Source organism: Lemur catta, chromosome 24 (genome assembly GCF_020740605.2).
Source record: "Lemur catta isolate mLemCat1 chromosome 24, mLemCat1.pri, whole genome shotgun sequence".
Classification (NCBI taxonomy): Eukaryota; Metazoa; Chordata; class Mammalia; order Primates; family Lemuridae; genus Lemur; species Lemur catta.
Genome location: NC_059151.1, coordinates 3,564,360 through 3,588,951, shown reverse-complemented (window position 1 = coordinate 3,588,951; position 24,592 = coordinate 3,564,360). Strand labels below are relative to the sequence as shown.

Genomic DNA, 24,592 nt, shown 5'->3' with positions numbered 1-24,592 from the left:
TATTCCATTTCTCTTGTATCCCCCCCAATTGATTTTAATCTTTTCTTCAGTTTCTTTTTCTCTAATTCAGTGTGTAACAGATCGCTTGCACTGAATTTTCTCATTCTTTCTTGCATCATTTTCTCTATTTATCAATAGAGGATGAAGAAATACCCCTCATCTTTTCTAGAACTTGTTAAGATTCTGTAATTTCCCTCTGTACTTTATGCCTCCTCATAAAAAAATTTCATTGGGGATTATATATATATTTTTAAAATACACAGTAAAGCAGTTCTTGAAATTTCTTAACAGTGTTTATTCCCAGTAGCTCTACATTTTCTCAAAATTCATAATAATTTTAATATTGGTTCTAACATATCTACATTTAATGGTTATCAGAGGAGTTAATCCTAAACTGCAGCACAACCATGGCCAACTGAATTTTGATCTCCTTTTTGCAAGCAAAGAATTCATTTAGGTAACCTATTTAGCAGTCTTCTAGATTACACAAGATTGATACTGTTCAGTTCTGCAGAATGTAAAATCAATCTCAAAGACCTCTACATATTATGCTATTTTAAATAACCTATTCTACCAGAACAAGTGCAAACTACAGGCAGCCAACCGTTAATCTAATAATATATCTCCTACTAATTGTTTATAAATATTCAATGCTCCAGTTCCATATGCATGCCTTGTGCTTTTCTGTTTATCACATATATTTCTTTCCCCCTGGATTTGCCTTCCCTATCAAAATTCTATCATCTTCCCTCCCTGAGATCTTGTGACCAAAATATTTGGAGTGACTGCACTCTTTGGAACTACATAATTTTATTGGTTGTTCTTTTATAAGAAAGCATATGTGGGCTCCTATTCTTTTTTTTATTTCAAAATATTACGAGGGTGCAAATGTTTTTGGATACATGTATCATTGCTGATACTCAGTCTTATTTTGCTTATTAGATTTTAGTCCATTTGAGGAAGGAATCACACATTATTAAACTCTGTATCCCCTACAAATGCTTAACACAATGGAATAATATCTTCCTTTAGGGCTCTAGATTCTACAAACAAATATTCATAAAAACTTCTAAGAGCCAACAAATGTAAAGTTCAAACTAGCCATTACATAGGAAATCATATTGTTTTATACACGGAAGATACATGTGTATCCCTGAGGTAGTTCCTCTAGACATTATCCCTGACCAAAGGGGGATATCCCTGAGAAGCCATGCATATTTTAAAATATTTATTACAACTTAATTCTCACACCAACTTTAGGCCGTAGGTATCCTTTTCCCTATTGTACAGATCAAGAAACTGAGCCCAGAGAAGTTGCATAAATGCAAAAAGTTACACAGTTAGTCAGTGGTAGAGATAAGATGCCGTCTCCCTGTCTTCTATCACTCTTTTTAGTGGAATAAAGAGGCATTGAGGGGCACAAGATTCATTTCTGTTTTCTTCTTCTTTTCTGCGTTTTTGAAATATTCATAATTAAAACTAAATATAATACTAAATGGAAAGGAACAAAAAGCATTCCTTTTAATACACAGCTTCAGACTAGTTATTCATGGGTGAAAAATAATATTTAAATATTAAATTATGCATTTTTCTACTTGGACTATCTTGCTGTACCTTGGTCTTAAATGTGTGTGTGTGTGAAGTAGTGCAAGAGAGCCCAAGTCATCCACACAGTTGCCTGACTAGCCACCAAAGAAGAAACATAACCCTAATTATTTGCACCAGTTATTTGTTAAACGGTTCCTTGCAATTAATTAATTACAACACACCCACCGGTCCTATAACAGAACCTGGAGAAAAGTACAGGTCCAGTAGGGGATTATAATTAAATATCTGAATGAAGAAGAAAACAACACATCTGCCACATAAAGCCAGGCAGGAGTTTGAAAACAAGCAAGTTGGACTCACATTTTTCCTGCTTTTCCCATCAACTTTCCACAAGTAGGCGGTACATGTTTTCATCACGTTTGCCATAGATCCAGAGGATCCTCTCAACGTCCAGTCACACTCTCCATTTTCTGAAAGATGCTCACGTACCTGAATTATTCTCCTTAGGAGAGTTCATGGTGGAAGGAAGGGGTCAGAGGTCAGGGACAGAGTAGGAGGTGGTGGGGACAGGGACCACTAAGGACCCACTCAGGTCATGAGTTACTGATTTCTGTAGCACTGACGAATAGATCCAAACTTTTCCATAATCTGAACACTTTTTAAAAGAGAATGAGCTAAACGCAATTTCTAATGTCCTAAAAATGCACACACTTTTTAGAGCTGTCATTTTCCTTAGGTGGATAATTGTCTTGGGATGCAGTGGAGATGCGTGCTTCATTATTATACAGTGACCATCATTTACCCAGCGCTGTGACAAATGTGTCCCATACATATTAGTTTATCCACACAATAACTTTAGGTTAGTCTTTTTTATTTGCAAATTTATCGTCCAAGTCCCTACATTTACAAGATCACATTGGGAAGCAAGGGCTTTTATGATAAGAAACATTCACTTACATACTGAAGTATAACACTAGCCCTCCCTCAGTTATTCTCCCAGCTTAAAGCAGAGCAGAAGCACATAGTTGCAATTATAATTTATTTTTATATTAGATGAAATATACTTATTTGTAGAACTCTATCTTTTCAAGATAAAGTCCTAATTAAACTTATTTTTATTATTTACTATAAAGTTCTTTTCCAAAAGTGGATTCGCTTTTTCCTATTTCCAATTTTCTTTATTGAAAACATCCTCTGTTTCTATTATTATCATGATTTTTAAGTGAGTAAGTTGATGCCAAAAGGCAATTTTCCCTATTTCTTTCATATGCATAGAAAACCATGCCAAGAGCCTGGACAAACCCAGGTCTCACTCATTTCAAGATTCATGCTTCTAATCATCATGCAGCCTAACTCTCCAAGAGAAAATATAAGAGCCCCCAAATTAAGGCACTGCGAGGAAAGAAAAATAAAATACTTTTGGTGAATGTGAGGGGAAATCTTGCAAGCTACTAGCAAACACAAAACCTTGGAAACTGGGCACACCTGTTCACCATGGTAGCAGGAATCAACACAAGTGAGAAATAGGGATGCCACTTTTCCCCCCAAGAGGCTGGAAAGTGCCTTGGAAGAATGATTTCGAATATACTTCCAATTTGGCTTCACCCTTCTCAGAGGCTTTGCATCTGGTCTATTTCTGCTGGTGATACTGAGTCTAAATGAATTAGTCTGGCTCAATAACCCACGGGTGCTTTCTAAGGAATACGCACCTCGTAGCCTGGCATTCGGTTACCCCTTCACTTCAATTCAACATGCCAATGCCCAACACCCTACTAGACTCCAGCAATAATAAGTTGATTCAGACTTGGTCTATGCCCGGATATTAACGAAGTCACATGAAAGAACATTAATCAGGTACTATATTAAGCAAGGGGCCACAGAGATGAGCACTACTGTTCATATGTTTATACGGAAATAAAATACACAATAAAGTCTCCCAGAGACGAGGCTGTAATATCAGTGCAGGGCACAGGGAGGGAGGGGTCAGCATATAAACTATTCGACTAGTTGCTCTAACTGTAACACTCAACTCATTGCCTAGATTGACAAAAACAGAGATGCATTGGGTAACCAGCATCCTTTAAAAATTCCATATTAACACGTCTTATTTACGTTCCAAAGTGTCACATATTACAATAGCCTCCTTTGCCCCTGGCTTTGTTCTTTCTCTCCCTCCCTCTCTTCTTCTTTCCTCCTTCTATTCGATTCGTATTTTTGAGCATACACTTGATCGAGACACTTTCTACTCATTCATTACAAACAACACAATAGAATCTATGTTAATGACAGAAAAGGGTCTTAAACAGATTAAATCTGTAAAGACTTTGGAAATTTTCATTCCATCCTCAGCTTCCCCCTACCCCTGGCAGATTTTGCAGCTTCCTTTGTATAACTGCAGACCCACAGACAATCAGAGACCCACCTGTGTCAACAGGGAGCCACAGAGATTTTGGTTGGTCCGCAGCCAGCACCAGGCATGTTCATATTCTGTCTCACCTGAACCCCGTCAACACCTGAGGGAAAAGCCCAAGACTCAGGGACTGAACTCCCAAAACTTGGCACAGCGTAGCTACGGCTCCAGCACCTGGGCTAAGCGAGGAAGTATCAAAATTCATGTTTGAGAGTTTTCAGAAACTTTTCTTTCCCTTCCTTATGATTTAAAATTCATCCAACAGTGGCTAAGGCTGTGATACACGTGCCTATAGACAAACCCACAGAGAAATATCTGGAAGTGATTAAAATGAACAGACTTTAGTAATGATATTAGGGAAGCGGTGCAGAGTTGATTGCTGCATGACATTTTAGTGACATTTGGTGACCTGATACTATTGAACTATAAGATCACGGGTTTTTATTTTTTAGTTTTTTGGCCAATTCTTAATTTTTTTTGGAAAACCTTTATGGCTAAGATAAAACAGACTTCTAGGGGATTTGATGCATAACACACAGCTCTCTATAGGGAATGTTGTCATCTATATTTTATTAATTCCACTTAGGCAGAATGGAAATCGACTGACCATGCTGGCCCCGAGAGAGACCATTATTCTCACCCCGTCTATTTCTAATGTCTACTCCATCTCCAAAGGGAGGATGCCCTCGAATAGAGAGAAGTGAACTCGGGCTCTTACCAAAGGCAAATAAAACCTCAGAGAACTACAGATACCCTTTCTACAGTTGCAAAGCTCTTGCATAAAGTTCTTCTAACAACCCATGAAGGAAGTAAAGTATTTATTGTCTCTCACGTTCTTCAATTTGTTTTTCTCAAATGTCACGTGATCCGTCTTTCTCTAGGAATTCTTCATAAAACAGCAATTTTTCCTCCTGCCCTCCAGCCCTTCTTATCTCTTGGCTGGTTTAAGTTTTCACTATAGCACTTAACTTTATCTAGCACGTATGCATTTAGGTATTTATATAATGTCAGTCTCACTCGACTAGAGTGAGCAGAGTGACTTCGTTTTGTCCACTCATCTATTCCTGGGGCTTGGACTAGTGCTGTCAGGTAGTTTGTACTTAGTCAACACTTACTGAATAACTAAATGATGGAAAATGAGTGAATACAACGACTTAGAAGAATGTAACTGGTTCAAGCTATAGAGCTAATTGCTGGCAGTTTCTAGACTCAAACTTCAATCATAAAAATCTTCACCTTATCCTTTTTCTATAGAAATCCTAAATCCCCCTTTGAGGTCTGATGCCCCAAAGAGTGAAGCTATTTTGTAAGGTGCTTGGCACATAGGAGGTACTCAATAAATTTTATTGCATCTGAATCTAAATAACAGAATAGTAGCCACCGCATAAATGTTATGATTTTTCCACATGCCTGAAAGAATTCGAAAGAACTCTCGTGGGAGGAAGGAAGATGCAGCTGGTTCCTGAGGAGGTTTTAAGGAGAATCTAAAAAGGTCAGCTACTTTAATAAAGTATAATTCTTGAAGGAATCTATCACAATCCCCATAAGCACTTTGATTACTGCACACACTCTCCAACTTCGTTTTTTTAGGATGAGAGATACTTTTTGTTGCTGCTAAACTGAGTGCATGCTCTTTGTAGAAATTTAGAAATAAAAGAAATTTTGTGGAAATTTAGAAATGCACAGAAAAACACACAGAAGAAAACTTAAATCTCCTGGTTCTCCTGTATGTAATCTTACTGATCAGAAAAATGTGACTATAAACATACCTCTGCATATGTTTTCATTTCTACCAAGTGCATGATTATAATGTATTTTAAATATTTGGGATTTTAGTGTACATACTGTAGAGTATCTGCTTTTTAAAAATTTAACAATGACTCATACGCATTTTCCAATTCACTGAGTATTCTTACAACATGACTAAATGACTGCATTGCAGCTCTTATATGAATGCAACATAATTTGTTTAAAATATCTCCATATTTTATTGTTTCTAATTATTTGCCTATACAAAACCATATAAACACCATGTAAGAAAATATTTGTCAACTTCTCTATTTCCTTGTTTTTGTGGAATTGTTAGGTCAAAGAGCATAGATACTTTAAGGTTTTGAGGTACATGGTGGACCTCCCATTTGGAATGATTATATAATCTAATATATTGTTATAGATATATTGTTAAAGAGATATATTGTTTAACAATATAAATATATTGTTAAAGAGAGTTTTAATCTAAAAACTCTCTTTAACAATATATTTCCCTGAAGTTATGACAATACATGATTAAAAATATATTTTCCAACTTGATAGGAAAAATCATCTCTCATTTTCTGTAATTTTCTGTCAAAAATAATATGAAATGATGTATTACCAAAAAACATGGACGATCTAGGCATGAGAAAGAATAAAATAAAAAACACCCATATTGTAATACATACAAACAAGCAACGTTAACACTCTGTAGTGAATACTTTCTGCTTGGGTTCTTTGTGTGTATGTGTAAATGCCTACAGCCATATATCTAAGTACAATTAAAATTTCAAAGTGAGATGACACATATATCTTTTTAACTGCAAATATCATGAACATTTTCTCCTTCTCATTAGTTATTCATGTGCAAGAATATTTTAATTGCTGTTTAGCGTTGCAATATACAGATAGAATTTATCTCGCCAAGTCACCTATTGCTGGTTAAGAAGATTAATTCCAATCATGTCATTTCAAATTTATTTAATCTTAATAAAAGAATTTTTCATATGTTTATGGACCACAGGTAATTCTTCAGTGATCTGTCTCATCTAGATTTTTTTCTTAAAGAGATAGGCCATAGTTTTCTTCCAACTACTAAACAGCTGGAGATTTCTACGGCGGAAAAGATAAATAACAGGCCGAGGAGGCATGTCTCATTTCAACATGCAGTGGGAAACCCTATTGAGCATGGTCACCCTAGTTCAAAGTATCTCATTCATGCAAAATGAGTTATCTAAGTCTCTTACTGGAAAACAGGAAATCCCAAGTTCCATTTCAGTTCTGACATCATCGGGTTTTGTAGACTAAGGCAATGTCTCGTTCCACAGACTGAATTCTGCCCAAAGAATGTGATATTTACTGACCTACCTCATCAGGATTTGCAAAGATACATACCACATTTTTAGCCATTCTAAAAATCCTGGGAAAGGTGAATAAGTATCCTTTTCGCTCAGTGTATTACCAGGCAGCAACTCGGGCAATAATAAGATACGCTGTTGTACAAATGAAAGCTTAAATTTTGAAGATAAAAACTATATCGAAACTTAACTGATTCAGAGAGCCTAGTTCATCATCCTCTAGTAGCCGAACACTGGTCCCCCTGCAGTGTTCTGTTTCTAAGAGTGTAGGGCCCAGAGTCACCTGGTCACACTGGCTGCAAACCTCCATCTTGTAACCATCTGGTCTCATCCTTCCCTGGATACTGTTTGTTGACTTTTATTCTTTGCATGGAATGGAGTCAACTCACTTTTTTTCATCTCAGTTGTCACCTCTTTGGTTTAACCCATCTTCCCCACTTCCAGTCCTCTGAAATCTTCCTGAAGCTTCTCTTACCCTCCTTACAGGCTCTCCTCCATCTGCAGATAAGGTGAACTGTCAAATATGCAAAACTCTTAATCTGTCATGAGAACTTTCCATTGTGGTCTTAATAAAGACCAGCGTTTTTTCACACGGTCCATTTGTGCCCCTCATGCTGCCCCTGCTATGCCAGCCTGTGTTTAATGCCTCCTGCCACGGGGCCTTCTCACATCCTGCTCCCTCTGCTCAATCCCCCCGACCACCACAGCTGTTCCCCTGCCACGCCACCTGCCCAAGTTTACATCCTGTTCATTGACACCTGAACTCAAACTTCATTCCCTTAATGAACACAGCCTGGACTGGCCAGTTTAGGTCACATTTCCCTATTAAGTCCTCTCACTGCCTCAGGACTTTCTCTTTCTTAGCACAGCTACAGTTACATGCATGTACTTATGTCTCTCTCCAACACCAAATTCCAAGTCCCATTTAGTGCAGTGCTGACGTGCTAAGAAACCACTGGTGTAATCTCCTAAGTATCACTAGCACCAACACGATGCCAGAAACTTGAGGAAACTGAAATTTAAACATGAACAAAAGAATGAATGTGTGAATGAATCGATGCGTAAGTCTTCTGCTCCCGCTTTTTTACATCAAGTTTCCTTATCTATGTCACTCACTCTGTACTACTGATGACGATTTTGGCTTCAGTCTGACCATCAGCTGAGAACTGAGAGGCCAAATAGCCTTATGATGATCTTAACTCGTTTTCTTTCTCTTACTCAGAAAACACACATAATAATGATGTATTAAAAATAAAGATATTTAGTATTTAAATCGTCTTTACAAAGATGCTTTGAAAACCATAAGGAAAATTTTTGTATCTAAAATATTATTAAACGATAAAGTTGGTAAGCTATTATAGGGAGGAAGATATCAAGGATGATAAGCGATCACACCTAAGCCACAGCTGTCAGGGGCAAATAGAAGCCCAGAGGAAGAACAGTCCTGCACAGATGAATTTCCAAGGTCAGACAATTCCATATGTTCCTAAGCATTCAGCAGTTGAAATAAATGACCTTCTCAAAGACAATTTATTACGTGATTTTCTTATCCTCCAAATTAATAACGGATAAAAGGGTATGCTAATTAAGTAAAATTTTAATTTCGGTTTCTTCTGAAAATGGACAATATGAGTTTGCGTACAAAGACTGAGCAGTTTATTTCTTCACAGTATCAAGAGGCAGGACAAAATAAATGGGCTGGTGCATTTAAGAAAGCAGTATGTTTGCTCCTAAATGGCACTTAAGGTAGGTTTTTATTAGCTCGAAATATAAAATAATCACTACTGGACCTTAAAATAGAAGAGGTTGATGCAGTGAAGTAATAATGATTAATCAATGATAATTTTCTTAGTGTCATCTCTCAAAATGAACACTGCAAGATTTTTCTCTAAAATTCACTAGGACGGGACCTAAAATGAAAGTGCCTTTCAGCAAGAACTGAGGAATTTAGAGAAAAATATCGAAAACTTTGCCACAGCAGGAAGAGAAAGGCCACTGACTCCCCAACTCAGCTGAATTAAAACCACTGAGAATTTAGTACGAGACAACAAATTACATAATCTCGAACTTATTTGTGCATCGATGTTCTATTTGCTTTCATTTTTAATGTCTTAATGTAGAATCAGATTAATAAAATACTTTGATCATAGACTAAGATGTGAACTGCCTGAGTGTAAATGATGGTTTGTGAGGAGCGGAGGGGAGGGGATAACAGAATCATTGCGTGTTTGTGTGAAAACAGGTCTATGGAGCACAGGTGACTTCTCTACAGCTTCTTCCCAAAATGGGATCATGCCTTATTGATTTACCCAATCAGCCAACTTGGCCTGAGTAAAACGCAAGAGTTGGTGGAGGACGGATTCATCACTCCGTGAGCCCTGAAGTTACCTTCTTGCTACAGCCAACCAAATCTACCCTTAAGCTTTTGTGTTTTGTTCAGAAATATCGAGAGATTCATTACAAACCGTCTATGTGGTCCTTCGCTTTGATTATCACATCTCGCCAAGGGAATTATGTGAGATATGACATATTTTTCCCCTTCAAATGCTACTTCCTTTTTCATGTTCCATGCAGAGTTTTATCTGTACCATGGTTTACTTTGATAAATAAAATTTAAAAAAAAACACAAAATTCTGGAAATGGTGATGTAAACATCCCACTAAAAGCTCTATCACACAAAAAGACGCTGGCTATCTTCCCAAAGTCTTTGAAAAATCCTGGGCCTTTGTGGGTTCTTAACCGGACTCTGCTTTCTCTCCTTCCTATGCAAGTGATAGTTCTAATGACTGCAGTTGAACCAATTTTGCCTCCTAGGAATTTTCTAATTCTCCTCTTGGGAAATCGGAATCATATGCTAATATTTTGTTGCCAGCAAAGCAGAGTCTTACTGCAAGTGTATGCACTTTGTTAATTTCTATGAATCCACAGCTTCAGAGGATCTGTGAACCCTTGAAATAGCTTTTCCAAATGGCCACGGGATTATTTCCATTTCCATTTAGCTTCTTGCTAAAATATACTATTAAAATATTTTAATTAATTAACAAGTTTAAATAAAACATTCCACACAGAAAATGCCAAAATTCAGTATTCAGTGGCTCAGAACCCAGATATTTTCAACATCATTAGTTGCATACTGTGAAAACAATTGTTTAATACAGTGATTTTCAAGTAGGGGGATTTGGAAATGTCTAGAGAGATTTGGGGTTGTTACAACCGGGGTTTGTTACAGCATATAGTGGGTAGAGACCAGGAATGCTGCTAAACACATACATGCAACACAGTGCACAAGAGATACACACAACAAAGAATTGTCCATCCTCTGTCAATAGTGCTGGGACTAAAAAAACTTGCTTTAATATAAAAGTGAGTTAAAGAAGAGGTTTAAATACAAGAAGTTGCTGCATATAATAACAAGGCAATAGTTTTCTACTAAATGGATTTTGATATACTAGAAATATCAAATTTTATTTCTAAGCGTCCATTCAACAAATATTTACTGAGCACCTATTATGCACCAAGAACTATAAGGAAAACCTTGTACAGAATAGACATAATGCCACTTTCATGGTAGTTACATTTCAGTTGGGAAACAAAATAATACAATAAACTAAAAGTATACGCTAGTGAATGACATAAAGTCAGGCAACAAAAGGCTCCTTAGAACGTTAAGAATTAATCAGAAATGAATAAAATTAAAATGCTCAACATGTCATTGAAATACTTCGTGTTTGAACAAAATGAGTATAGTCTTTTGTGCTGCAAAAGCCACCCTAAGATCATACTTGAATTTCATCCATCACTCACCAATGATCGCTCTGGAAAAGAAAGTCTCATTTGAAAATCCATTTTTTACATTCTTTGAGCAAAAGACGACCAGAATGCAAAACTAAAAAGGTTTTTCAAGGCATGCATCAATTTAAATACATTGCCCTGGGAATGTCTTTTCTTTTTTTTTTTTTAAAGTTTTTGTGGGAGTTGCTCACAGACTCAAGTTAGGTATAGCATACTCCGTGTGCCTGGCATCGCTGTGACAAGCATATTGATGGAAACCACATCACGAAAGAGACGCAGGATGGGTTCTTCAAGTGAGTAGCTTAGCAAAGAAATGCTTGAACTAGGAAAATACTTTGCCATGTGTGATTTAAATACCCTGTAGGCTTTTGGCCTTCCAAAGGAAGACACGTGATTTCTCTAAGGCACTATAGTACAAATCTTATTCTATAGCACAATTGAACGTGCTTTGTCTGCTGGGTCTTTTTCTTTAATAGATGAAGGCCCCATCTCCTTTCTCCTCACCTGCAGAACACAATGGCCTTTATAACTGGTATGTCTGCTCTTTTCATGCTCTGTTGAAGCCCATTCTCTATACAATATACACAGTGAATTAAACACATATCAGAACATATCACTCTTTTTCTTAAAACTCTTCAGTACACTTTTCCATTATATGCTAGGGAAAAAATACTCTCAGGCCCCTGCGTATAGCTGCAAACTCTTCCCTAGTCCCTCTCACTGCAGTGAATCTGCCTCAGGCACACTGACCTCCTTTTGGAGTCTGTACACACTAACCTCTTTTCCACCCCTGGGCCTTTGCACCTGCTGCCCACCTTAATCTAGAACAGAAGGGACACAAATTTCAAGGGTTTTATACTCTTATTTTGAAAGTGCCTTCTAAGAGAGGGAAACAAAAGCAGATTAGGTTTATTGAAACTTTCTAGCTAGTTAGGAATGTGTATTAATAAAAGGGTCAATTTTTAAAATTTCACTCATGATGTGTCCCCCATATTATTGAGGAAGCCCTCATCAATATATGTGAAGGTCAAGGGCATTCATTCTTACCTTGGAAGCACCGCTCTGAGGTTGAAAATAAACACCAAGTTGAGGATGAATGAGAGGACAGAAAGCAAAGGAGCAATGGATTTAGGAGCACGGAGCTGATTTTTAGTTCCTCATCAGCCACTCATTCACAATGTCCCTTTGGCTGCTACACACAGATAAACACACAATAACATACATGCACTTATAAACACACACACACTACTCAACTACACAATGATCGATCTTGTGACAGTCAATTTTTTTTCCACTTTCAACCTTTTTCAAGATGCTCTGCTATTCTTCACTCAGGTGTTTAAGTCCTTAAAAGTTGTCCTATAATACATCACTCCAGGGCTTATTTAACGTGTTTAAAATTTTTTTGTTTTAAATGGAGTTATGATTTTGATATATGAAGTTGAGAATAGCCAATTCTACTCACAGTGCCCAGTTCTGGACCTGTTACCTTCATTGATTGACTAACTCATTCAAAAATACGCTATATGCAGGTACAATGAGCCAGGCATCTACCATCACTCTATTTTGTTAATTTTAGTTATTTTAAATCTACAAATACTAGTATTAATAACATACTAACATAAAAATACTATTTATCTGAGAAATATTATGAATTAAGGTAATTTTCATTTTGAGGCAGATCTTCATTTCAATCAATTAGAAGGTTTTGCCTTTTCTTATTGATATTTCTAATTTTTTATCGAAATAACCACATTGTACTGAATACTATTTGTGAGAAATTACACAGAGGAATTTAGCCCAGGCAATATAGGAATATTCTTTCTGGACAGTTTGGGGCTGAGTTCCTCAAACTGGGGTTCGCGTACATATTCTCTGACATCTGCCAAGTTCTCAAATTTGAGAAACACCGGCCTCAGGCTCGACCTACTGTATCTTACCAACAATTCGTTACTAGAAGACACTCCGAACTCACCAAAGAGTCACATTTCTTTGGTCTGTTTTCATTTCTCTACTCACTTAGCTGCTGAATCTTGTGTGCTCCCCTAATGGCCTGTTTAGGTCCTGGATCATGCCTAATTAATCCCTTAATCTGCACCCATTCTGGTTAACAACCTATTCCATGAGAGTCCATAGGGTCATACATTGAATCTTATGCATATTTCTATTGTATTCAATGTGTTCCTCTGTATCAAAGTCCCCACATTGGATCCCTCATGTTCCACATTTTGTCACATGAAGCTGATCCCTTTGTCTGTGTTTGGCAAAAATGGTTTTACGTTCAACATAGTACCCTAATCTGAATGTTATATGATATAACACATGGTGCAATGAGAAAAGAACCATAGAGGATAAGAGACAGGAGACGCCACTACTTTGCCTCTGATCTTTACATGATTATGTGAACTTGGTCATGTCACTTCCTATCTCTAAGTCACCATGTCTTCATCTGTAATAATAATCTCCATATTCCCCACTGGTAATGCAATAACTAATGAAATAACAGATATGGAAATGTACTATAACTGTCATGACACCAAGATGGGGCATTCTTATTAATAATTTACTTACAAGGTCTTGGGCTGAAACCATGTGAACTTGGGCTTATGTAGAGGCAAATTATGGCACCACTGTCTGTTTAACTTTGGATAATCTGTATTATACCTAAACTTCGGTTTCTTCATGCATAAATAGGGTTAATAATACCTATCTGGTCAGATTATTTCAAGTATTTCATAAGATAATTTATGTAAATTCCTAGTCTGATGTCTGGCCCTGGTAAATGCTCAAAACGTAGTAGCAATTTCAAAAACTGACCGGGGTTTATAGTATGTACTTTTGTTGCTATTTTTATGTAATTCAACTAGAGGAATGAGAACCTGGTGAAATGATAATGCCTCAGGAATTTAAATACTAAAGCAGAGCCCTGATCCAAATTCCTAATGAAGTTCTTGAACTTGAACGCAAGAGGAAATAGCCTCAAGAACATACTGTTAGGGTTGTTTATGTAAACTAATCTAAATGTTTCTTCTCTCATTTATTTATCTTACAGAAGTAGATGAAGGGAAAACACAGAGGTGATGATTTAGTTTGCATCTCTTTTCATAAATTGATAAGCAATCATCCCAGCTGAGAGAGCTACTGCAGTTACAAAAATGCAGGTGGAGATTTTTCTTCTTTCTCATTGCAGTCTTGAGGCTTGTGGCTGAGAAAGTAAGTAAATAAGCAAATAAAGGACCACCAAGGAACTACAGAGAAACAGAGAGACTATTCTCAGAAGAGTGTATTATGTATGCTGGTGGAATGCATCAATGTTGTTCAGTTTAGCACCCCATCCATATTTTATATGAGTTAAGGTGCAGGGAAGCCTCAGAGAATTGATACTGAAGATGTCTCAGAAATGACTGCAAGTCGTGCTTATAGTTTTCCTTCAAATCTATGCTTTCAACTTATTCCTGAGAGGGAGAAAAATAAAAGATGTTTTGACTACGATATATTTTCTAGCAGAGGTCCATTAAAATTTTCTCATGAAGCTGGTTTGCTAGAGGGACTCATTGTGTTCTAGCTCAGTAAAGATTAAAAATTAATATTAGACAAGTATAATTCGCCTCTTGGCCTCAATTAGCAAGTTCATTGTCTCTGACTCCAAGCAAACAAGGGGAAAAGTGTGAGAGATGCCTGTCAACTGAAAGAGACCAGGGATATTGGCTTGAGCTCAGTCTCCATCAGTTTCCAGCAAATCACTTTACTTCCTGGATCTCTCGGCCCCCGCAATGCTTTTCATTTTCTCCTACTCACCAAGGGCTTGGTTTCATCTTCATCCTTGAAATAATACAGCTGATCCCCCTTGAGCACAAACCAGCGGGTATGCCAAGTCTTGACAAAGCCTCCCTGCTTTCTCAGCCACCCGCACCTGACGGCGTTCTGCCTCCCTTGGCTTTGGTGGGGGCTCTCCGTGGAGTCATTGTTCTCCTCCATTATCAGACTGATGGAGTTTCCTAGTTTGCAAACACAAAGAAAGGGAAATAATGAGGCGCTCTGTTATATTCAATTCCCTCTTAAACCACCCTTATCCTTTAAAATGGAAAAAAAAAAAAAAAAAAACATGGGAGGAGGGTGAAAAATGTTTATTAACTCCCTGGCCAAATTTGTAGATGCAAACCACAGACCTGCCCCGGGGAACTTGGAGAGAGCTTCTTGTGCCTTCCTGCCTTCTAAAATGAGCTCACCAGCTGGGTGATAATAACTCTTTTTTTTCCCAAGTGGAACCAAAGAATGGGGAAGTTCTAGCGGTAATGTGTTAAGAAGGAATTTTTAACACTAACTAAAACAACCAACAAAAACGTAATTCCCAAGATGCCTTCCGGGGTCTGCCCGGGCAGGCCTGTGGTTACCTGAGCAGGCACCGGCCCGACGAATGTTCTAGATTTAAAGAGACTCTTTTTAAAACCTCAGTGGAAGACATTTGTTTTACGGATGTGAATAGTTCTCAAGATGTTTCTACCCTCCTTCCCCCAGAATGTCCCCCTTGAGAGCTTTTTTGGTTGGTCAGCTTCAAGTGGTTCACTTGACTATTACCTATTTCCTTAAATATACACTTTTTTGCCCTTTTTATACAGAATGCTGTTTTAATTATTAGGCCCCTATCTCTACAGAATGTCTTGAAACTTCCTTTGCCCCGTAGGGCATTCCCATGGCAGTAACTGCCTCAAACCGATTACTGCAGGAAACATTCTCCCACATGTGTGTACCTGTGTGTGTGTGTGTGTGTGTGTGTGTGTGTGTGTGTGTGTGTGCACAGATTGGATCATGCCCAACACTTCAGGTTTGTTGTGCCCTCAGGGCAAGAACTTTCATCTCTTTTCCTTCACAGTAGCTGACCTATTCTAAAGAGCCAAGTATACCACACTCTAAATGAACAATAAGCGCTGCAATATAATTTAGATAAGTATGTTTATTTAGACCACTCTAAATCATCTTTTTTGTCTCCCGGTATTTAAATTGTTCAAATCTACACAACTTGCTATTTCATTACTGCTATTTATTCTTTAAACAAACATCTGAACTTTTTTAAGACTTTAAAACAAACATGCCAACACACACACACACACACACACCTAGAATGCACTGCACAGCAAATTCTTTTGGGCCCTTCCTTCTTTTCTTTCCTCTCAAATTCACGCTTTCTAGGAAGTTATCAAGTTTGAAAAATTCCCTCTAAAATGCTTCAAGGTAATTAGTAAGCTACCATCGATAATATAAAAAATGTAAGTGGCAGATTCCCCTTTTGTCTACCATTAATGTTTTAGTGAAAATGTGTGTGTTAGAATGTGGTTTATGATTCTTCCTGCAAATGTTGTTTATAAGTCTGGCTCAAGCCAGTGACAGCATTGCCCACTGAACTCATAGCTCTAACCTCTATATTTTCGTAACTTCAGAATGCATCAAAAAGTGCTTTAATAATACTAATTGTAACAATTCATTAACACAGAAATGAAAACAGATTTATCATATACCTAAGGGAAAATAATGCCAAAACTATTGTTGGGTGAGTAAAATTAAGTTTTACTAAAATAAACCATGATTTTTGTAGAGAAGTCTTAAAATTTCTGGAGAAATTAAATGGTTCAGATTTTCCCCTTTATCTTTAAAATGAGGATGTTGGACTGGATCGTTTCGAATTACGGTCCCTGACAACACTCTAAAATCTATCATCTGTGTAATTCCATAAATGTATGGACTTCAAATATCCTTAATACTCAGTACAAAGCCTGGCATATGGTGAAGCTCAATCAATGTTTGATGAATTAATCAATTTTGCAACAGGTTTCATGTTAAGTGTCTACAAGTGAACACGATCTCCCTCTAAAACCCGATCCTCCCCCAAACCTGATCTTAGTAAATGACACCATGACACACCCAGCTGCAAAAAACAATAGGAAAGTGATCATTTGATTCCTGACTCTCCCTCACCCTGAATGTCCAATCAGTCCAGAAGATAGTACCTCCAAAATATATTTCAAATCCATCTACTTGGCTTCATCTCCATTGCCACCCTGTGGTCCAGGCCACTATTATCTTTTGAGAGGATGATTTTAAAACTTCCAACTGGTCTCACTGCTTCCATTTTTAACCACCAACACGAACACCCGGGCACAGGCTCACACGTACTTTATTCTCCAAAGAGCAGCCAAAGTGACCTTTGAAAAATTCAGATCAGGTAATGACTCTCTACACTTCAAAATTTTTGTCTGTCTTCTCATTGTACTTATTTCAAAATTCAGCCTAATCACATCCCACCTCCCCAGCCCTCCCCCTGCCACACACGTACATACTTAACCACACCAGTCTCTTTCCAGCTCTGGAAATACCTTAAGTTCCTTTATGCCTGAGTCCTGCTATGTGTTGATCTCTGCCTAGAACATTCTGCCACAGGCTCTTTTTGTGGTCAACCCACTTTCATCTAAGTTTCAGCTTAAAAATCTATCTCCTCCAAGTCTTCACTAATCACCGTGTGAACTCGTTCACCTCTTGTTATTCTACACCCCACCAGGAGACCTTAAGCTTCGGGAGGTCAAGGACATTATTTTCCTTACCACGGCTCCTTTAAGCGTGTTTACTTGGCAGGCAGTCAACATTTGTTGAATCAACAAATAAAGCTATGTAACAATCACAATCGAATTCCTACAAAGAATATTTTGAAGGGTTATTTTTTAATTGCATTTATTGCCTTAAAGAAGATTGGTGTGCTTTAAGAATTTGATTTTTTCCCCCTTGACAGAGGAGAATTCAATCAGCATGAAAACTGTTCTTAAACACAATGTCAAAAATCATCGCACTTGAATGAACCTGAAACTGCCCTTTATGGAAAAAACATATTCAAAATTTACACTTTTTAGCCTTGGCAGGAAATACACATAACCAATTGTGGCTTAGCACGAAGAAAAGTACAGTTATTCACTCGGAATTCTCAGAGAATAATCTTGCTGAATCTCCACCGGGAAAATACTTTCACTGAAGTCAGGCCACGGTAGCTGTGTGGGAAGTAAGATTACAAAACACAGCTATCAACTTCATTAGCAAATCAACATAACAATAATGTAAATAAACAGTTACTCCAAACTGAAACAAGAACAGGATTGAAAATTTAACTTGTGTCTTCCCATCAATCTTGGGAAGAAGCCTTAACGATGGCCACTGTACCATGCCATAAGTAGAAAGTCCCCATCGCTTAATGGGCTCATACTTTTGAATTGTTCTCCAGAGGTGAAAACTGACTTCTCCATCTACTCCTCCTATGGTTCTCTTTTGCAACAGGATGGGCTAAGGACACAACAGTATGACATGGTACAATCGGAGATGAACTTTATGCTCCTAAAAGAATTTTCTAGAAGTCAAAGAGCACACACATAGGTGCTTAGATGTGTGACTTCATTTCAACAATATACAAACATGCATAAAAATAATGATATACATAAACAGGATGCCACAGACCATAGAGTTGCAACACATTTGAAATTACCTCTCTATACATGTTCAGCAAACACGAGAGAATGGGACAGACAGAGGGAGACAGAACAAAAGAGAAGGGGGAGAGGGAACAACTTAAACAGCCCAGGCAATCCCTCCACCTGCCCCCACTCCACTCAATGAATGTAGGCTCCGCATCTCCTGCCTGCCGCCAGAGTTAGTGCCCTGGGCCTCTCATGGAGCAAGTATCTTGCTGCGCCAATGTGATCCCAGATTTTGAGGACTCATGATTTCATACCTCAGGGCCCCTTAATACAAACAAACTACTCCAGTCATTCAATCAAAAAAAACAGTCATCTGTTCTATTGCTAGAGGAAAAAAAAAAAAAAAGAACAGAAATGAAACTGGCAATTTTGGTAAAATACTGCAATTTATGAGAGATTGATGGGGCTTTCAAGAGTAATTTTGATAACGTCCAATGGTCACCTTTTGTGTTGACATTAGAACCTAACTCCTTTGTAAGACGTGATTTCGCTGTACAAAGTATGTAACGACAGATAGCCAATATTTATCTGAATTCTGCTCTTTCTTAAACAAAACACTTTGTTTTATAGCTATTGCTAACATGCTGGTGTGTCAGGCAGTAGGACATTGTATTGAGCTGCATGTCTAAATGCTAGCACACACGCTTTGTGTGCCTAACGGTTCACACTACATAAATGTACACAAGGAATGAGACAGTGTGTGAATGTGCATACATGTGTGCACACCTGCAGGGATGTGTGAGGTGTGGGGATACATAAATTGTGTGTGTTCTCTCTAGAGAAGAAAATCCTGAATATATATATATATATATACACACACACATATATATATACACATATATATATATTTTTTTTAGCTGTCCAAATCATTTCTTTCTATTTTTAGTATAGACGGGGGTCTCGCTCTTGCTCAGGCTGGTCTCGAACTCCTGACCTCAAGTGATCCTCCCACCTCGGCCTCCCAAAGTGCTAGGATTACAAGCGTGAGCTACCACACCTGGCTGGTTTTTTTTTTTTATCTCTTAAACATCTTTGGAAGACAAGAGACCTGACGTCCTATACGTGGGACTACATTAGCTCATGTGTCTCCTCTCTCCTTTAAAAAGATTTAAAGAATTAGTTATTTGTAGCTTGCCGTAAGGAGGAGAAAAGTAACTGCTAACTAAAAACTGATGTGAAAAACAGTTCACCTTCTTTCCCTCTCTCTCCAGCACACCACCTCTTTCCTTGAAGAATGAGCCAAACTATGGTGCCTAAAAGGGATTCAACACCCTAGGTCCAATATCACAAAAGATCTAATGGAGGTTGTTTTAGCAAGGAGCCTAAATTCTAGAAGGCTCAATCTGTTTTCAGGAAACTACTGCACATCTTAAGTACCTTGGAAGGGCTTTGAGTTTTCCCATGTGGTTCTCCCACTGCCTGGACTTCATGGTTAACTTCTGTTCATCCTTCAGGGCTTCTACAAAGGCTTCCCTGGTGTCCCTGCCACCCCCACCCTGGAGGTTCCCCTTGCGTGTGCCCCCACACATCCTGGACATGACCTTACATGTCATGTAGGCCACAGATGTTTATTAATTTTCAGTTTTCCACACCATCCCTTCTGGAGGGTATGGACTCCCCAAAACCCACCAGACTAACTGGCATGTAGAGAATTCTCAAAGATTTGTTAAATAAATGGTGAATGAATGAATAAATGAGTAAAACCTTCACTCAGTCTTTGTGTTTCAAAATCAGTCTTTGGGAACTACTAGAACTGACCCTAGACAGATGGGTGTGGTGGCTCACACCTGGAATCCCCGGGCTTTGAGAGGCCTAGGTGGGAGGAACGCTTGGGGCCAAGAGTTCGAGACCAGCTTGGGCAATATAGTGAGATCCTGTCTCTCCCAAAAAAAAAACACCAGAAAAACAAAAAACAATTATCTGGGCATGGTGGCACATGCCTGTCGTCCCAGCTACTCAGGAGGCTGAGGCAGGAGGATGACTGATATAAAGCATTATTTGTTGAACTTGAATATTTCTAATAACTGAATGAGTACATACATTTCTGTACTGATAAAATGCTCTCAAAAGACTTTGTTACATCATGGTAGCTATACCCTCAAACAAAAAAAATCATCAAACCTAAAAAGAATTTTCAGAGTAAAGCCAGTTGACTTTTCCTTGGTAGGATTGCTAAAGTCGATGGGTCATGATGACAGAATTCAAAATATTTTTAGGTTGGTAACTCAATTACAAGTCAATTAGGTGCATTGAGACACAATTCTACCTGTAGAGTAGACAAAGTTCAGTGGATGGGGCTTAAATTGCTAAGCTTATTCCTTAGGCATACCTTGTCCCTAAATTGTCATCTTTCAGACTCGGCATATATATGTGTACTTTAAAAAGTACCTTTCCATCAGAGGTCAGTGGGAGAAAATTCTGACACCAAAATAAAAGTGAAGGGTTAGGAATTTATTAAGTAAATTGTACATACCCAACACCCTACACATATTTGTATTTTGTTCAAATATATTTGAATGACTATTTTTAAGCGTCCCAGCTCTCAAAGTGTAAATCAGTCTCTAGGGGTATCAATTCCATAGTTAAAATATTCCACCTCAGTGATGTGCTGGCCAGATGGCATTGCAGTTGCAGCAAAGCATGCTCAGTGGTGCCAAGAATTCATTACAATCCTTAAGAAAGTTTTCTGTAATTGTGAATGCTTACAGGTAAACACAGGCAAAAGAATTTAAAAACTCAAATAAGCAATACTTTTTCCAGATATATGAATGCATTTTCCCCTTACTCTAGAGAATACTGTCAAAATTTAGCAGGAAGGCATCATTTATTCCCCACAGGAATCTCCTAGCTCTATATGGATTTTTACACATGCACTGCTTTTGGCTCATATTCCTTCTTAATAATGTCCTGTCTTTCTACTGCTCAAAATATAGACTCCCTGCCCTGGACCAGAGTCAATAATCAAACAAGCAAAGAAAGAATGTTTGAGTATAAATGGCTAAGCACAAGAGGGTAGGCTTTGCATCAATAGTCAATGTGTTTGGCTCTAATTGTGTCTTAAGCCTGAACCTTATCTTACCAACCAGATGGGAAACTTCTCCAGGTCAAGGATTGTGTTGTAGAATTCCCTCATGCATAGCCCAGAATGGAACATAAAGCAGGTGCTCAGCATATGCTTGTCCACTGATTGAAATGTGAATGATAAAGAGACTATTAAAAAAAAAAACAGTAGAATACAGAGCTTCTCACATAGTGTAGTACTCAGTAGAGATGACTTTCCGTCTCTAGATTAATTCTTCCTTGAATAAATTGGGAAAAAATAATGAGGACCTTTCCATAAAATGTGCTTGGAATATGAAGAGCTCCCACACTATTCATAGTAGAAACGCAACTCGGTCTGTGGCTTTGAATATTGATTTTTAATAAAGTACTGTATAAAATCGCCTATGACCTGAAATGTTGATAAGATATATTTCCATTACTACACATCTATAAATATTCACACATATGTTGGGGGTGTGTGTGTGTAAGTTACAAAAGGCACTATCCTTCAAATCACCCAAATGGTAATTTATCATTGACAGTTTTATCAAAAGGCAATTCTTCCTCACTCTTCCCCATCTTTCCTCAAAATCTATAGTTAATTTAAATTTGCAAACTTTATCTATTAAAAAGAAACATTGCTTGTCATAGATGCTATTACTTATTCAGCAAAACTGTAATTTTTGGCATATGAACACTAAGTTTCCTTTCTAACCAAAGCCTCCACGCATTTTGTTTACCAGTTAAATCACTCAAACAGCCATTTATTTTATAGGTAAATGTATTGATTAGAGTTTGAACGAGTAATACAAAGGCATACAACATTTTTTTGGAAAAGACTTGAAGGCAAAACATAAGGGACTATTCAAGATAAGTGGTAAAGAGAGTAAAAATAGTGTATTTTAATCACTACTCCAATATATTTTCAGTGATATATAATTATATCTAACCTAAAGAAAAAGTATCCGTCAATAACATATGCCATCTATACTTGATATACATGCACAGCCTAATTCTCATGCCGAGGGTGCTAAACAACAACAAAATGTAGCACATTATCGGATGCATCCTCATGTCCCAGACTAGGGATGGAATTACTGAAGTCCTGCCCACCTAGAGTGAAGACCCCTAGACACCTCAGTCATCAGAAACTGACAACTACATCCCCAGACAGGGCAAAGTGGCTGCTGACCCCCCCCGAGAAGGTTTTCTGTGCTCATAGCACCATATTGCTCTCTTCTGTGGCACTTGCCACAAGTATAATTTTATATTCATTGATGTGGTTCTTTTATCAGTGGCGAGTCCTCTGAGCAGATCCTAAGCTCTCTGAGAGTAATGACCACGTCCTTTGTACTGGAGTAAGGGTCCTGATTGTATCAACTGAAGCAGCGTCTGCCACATAAAAGGCAGTCAGTAAATATCGTCAAATTTGTTGAAGGAAGGGAACACAGACGGCAGCTGAACACTAGCGATATAAACCGAAGCCAGGTACACCCATCACAATGAACACCGTGAGACACAGGAGATCAGCAAATGGGGCAACTGAAATACAGCCCTCTTGTTTTTGACATTCAAAAGAGGTTCAGAGTGATAGAAACTGAACTGAATGAGAAATGGAAAAAAAAATGGGGACAAGTGAGGATGGACTAGCAAGTCCACTCTTCCAAGAAAATCAGTAGTGAAGAAAATAAACCCATAGTTTACAGCTTCCTGAAACTGCGTAAGACACAGAGACATGTTCACAGACATACATACACATACATGGAGCATACATACATATATACATACTGTATTGTACAAGCTTCGTGTAAACTCCATCTTAGTCTCTTTTTGCCAGGGAGGGCCAACCCTGGCAGCCCAGTGAACAGCCGTGTGGGAGAATCCCAGCCCAGCCACCTCCTAGTTCTTCCTTCAGTCTTAAGGAGGTCATTTACAACCCTTCAGTTCCTAAAACCAACCTTGTCTATTTCATGTGGTTTACATAAAACATGCGTATCGAGTGCCAAATGAACAGAAGGCATTCAACAATCCTGGGGTCTTTTTCAAGTCATCCCAAATTTACCCTTTCTTACTAGTAATGCTTTTCATTCTTATATCTGATAATATAGATATGGACATACAGATATATAGCTGTAGATACAGAACAATATGAGTATGGATATGGGGATAGAGACAGAGTGACATAAATATAGATATAAATTTAGGTACCTCCTCTGCTATATCCTATATTCTTCACAAACTTCCCTAGACTATTTCTATCTGCATCACATTGTTCCACTCATTCATTCCCTCATCCAAGACTTGTGGATTTCCCATTCCCTAATCATTGAGTTCTCACGTATGAGTGCAGCCAAACTAAATGCTGGACTGGGAAAAAGTGTTTTAACTAAAGTTATAATGTTCCCATAAGTTCTCTGTCTCTTTGGAAGAAAACAATTTAACATAGGCTAGCCACTTTTTAAAAAAATCTTTCTAAGAGTTTTAAATTAGTGATTATTGTAATGTATTTTAGGATGTTTAGTATGGACTTATTGCATTTGAATGTAATGCACACTAATGTCATATTTACAATAACATATAATCATATCCACAACAACATGAAATTTCCTAGTGGCTTTTTTTTTGTATTTGGCACCTGGGAGATGTATTTCAAATTATATAAACAATACTCTGAATCTAAAGTTACCTTACAGGTTGTGAGAGAAGATATTTACTACCCTGTGCTATAAATCACGCCAAATGCATTTGCCTATAAAGTTAATTAAGCACTTAAAACTACATTCCCAAAGGTGTGGAACATGAGAGAGTTCACTTTAGAGAACAGTTTCATGCAAACTTTGATGGATGAATGCATATCAAATAAAATAGGCTATTAAGAAAACACAACTTGACTGAAAGAATAATGTAAATTTAAGATCAAAAGTAAAAATAATGTAAAGAAAAATCTTGGGGAAACATTGGATGCATGTCACCAATATACTTACCTGACCTGAAAACTAGAAAATTTCTTTATGGACAAAATTAACAACGATAACAAAAAGATAAAACCGTCCCCTCTTCTAAGATGGTGTTCCAAAGTTTACAGGGAGGTTTTTTGATTAATAAGAAACATTTCACTTGAGGATTAATATTATAAGCCCGCATATTTACATAACGAGCAGCCAGCCACTTGTCTT

At 37.7% G+C, this 24,592-nt stretch overlaps 1 protein-coding gene across 1 annotated transcript in view; it reads right to left on the bottom strand.

Moving 5' to 3' along the window:
- ARHGAP24 (Rho GTPase activating protein 24) overlaps positions 1 to 24,592 on the bottom strand; it is a 289,475-nt gene that overhangs the window by 229,932 nt on the left and 34,951 nt on the right. Inside the window, exon 2 of the mRNA XM_045536754.1 lies at positions 14,659 to 14,858. Within this exon, the coding sequence (XP_045392710.1) occupies positions 14,659 to 14,838 (180 nt within the window). The 5' untranslated portion in view covers positions 14,839 to 14,858. The remainder of the gene's footprint in view (positions 1 to 14,658; positions 14,859 to 24,592) is intronic.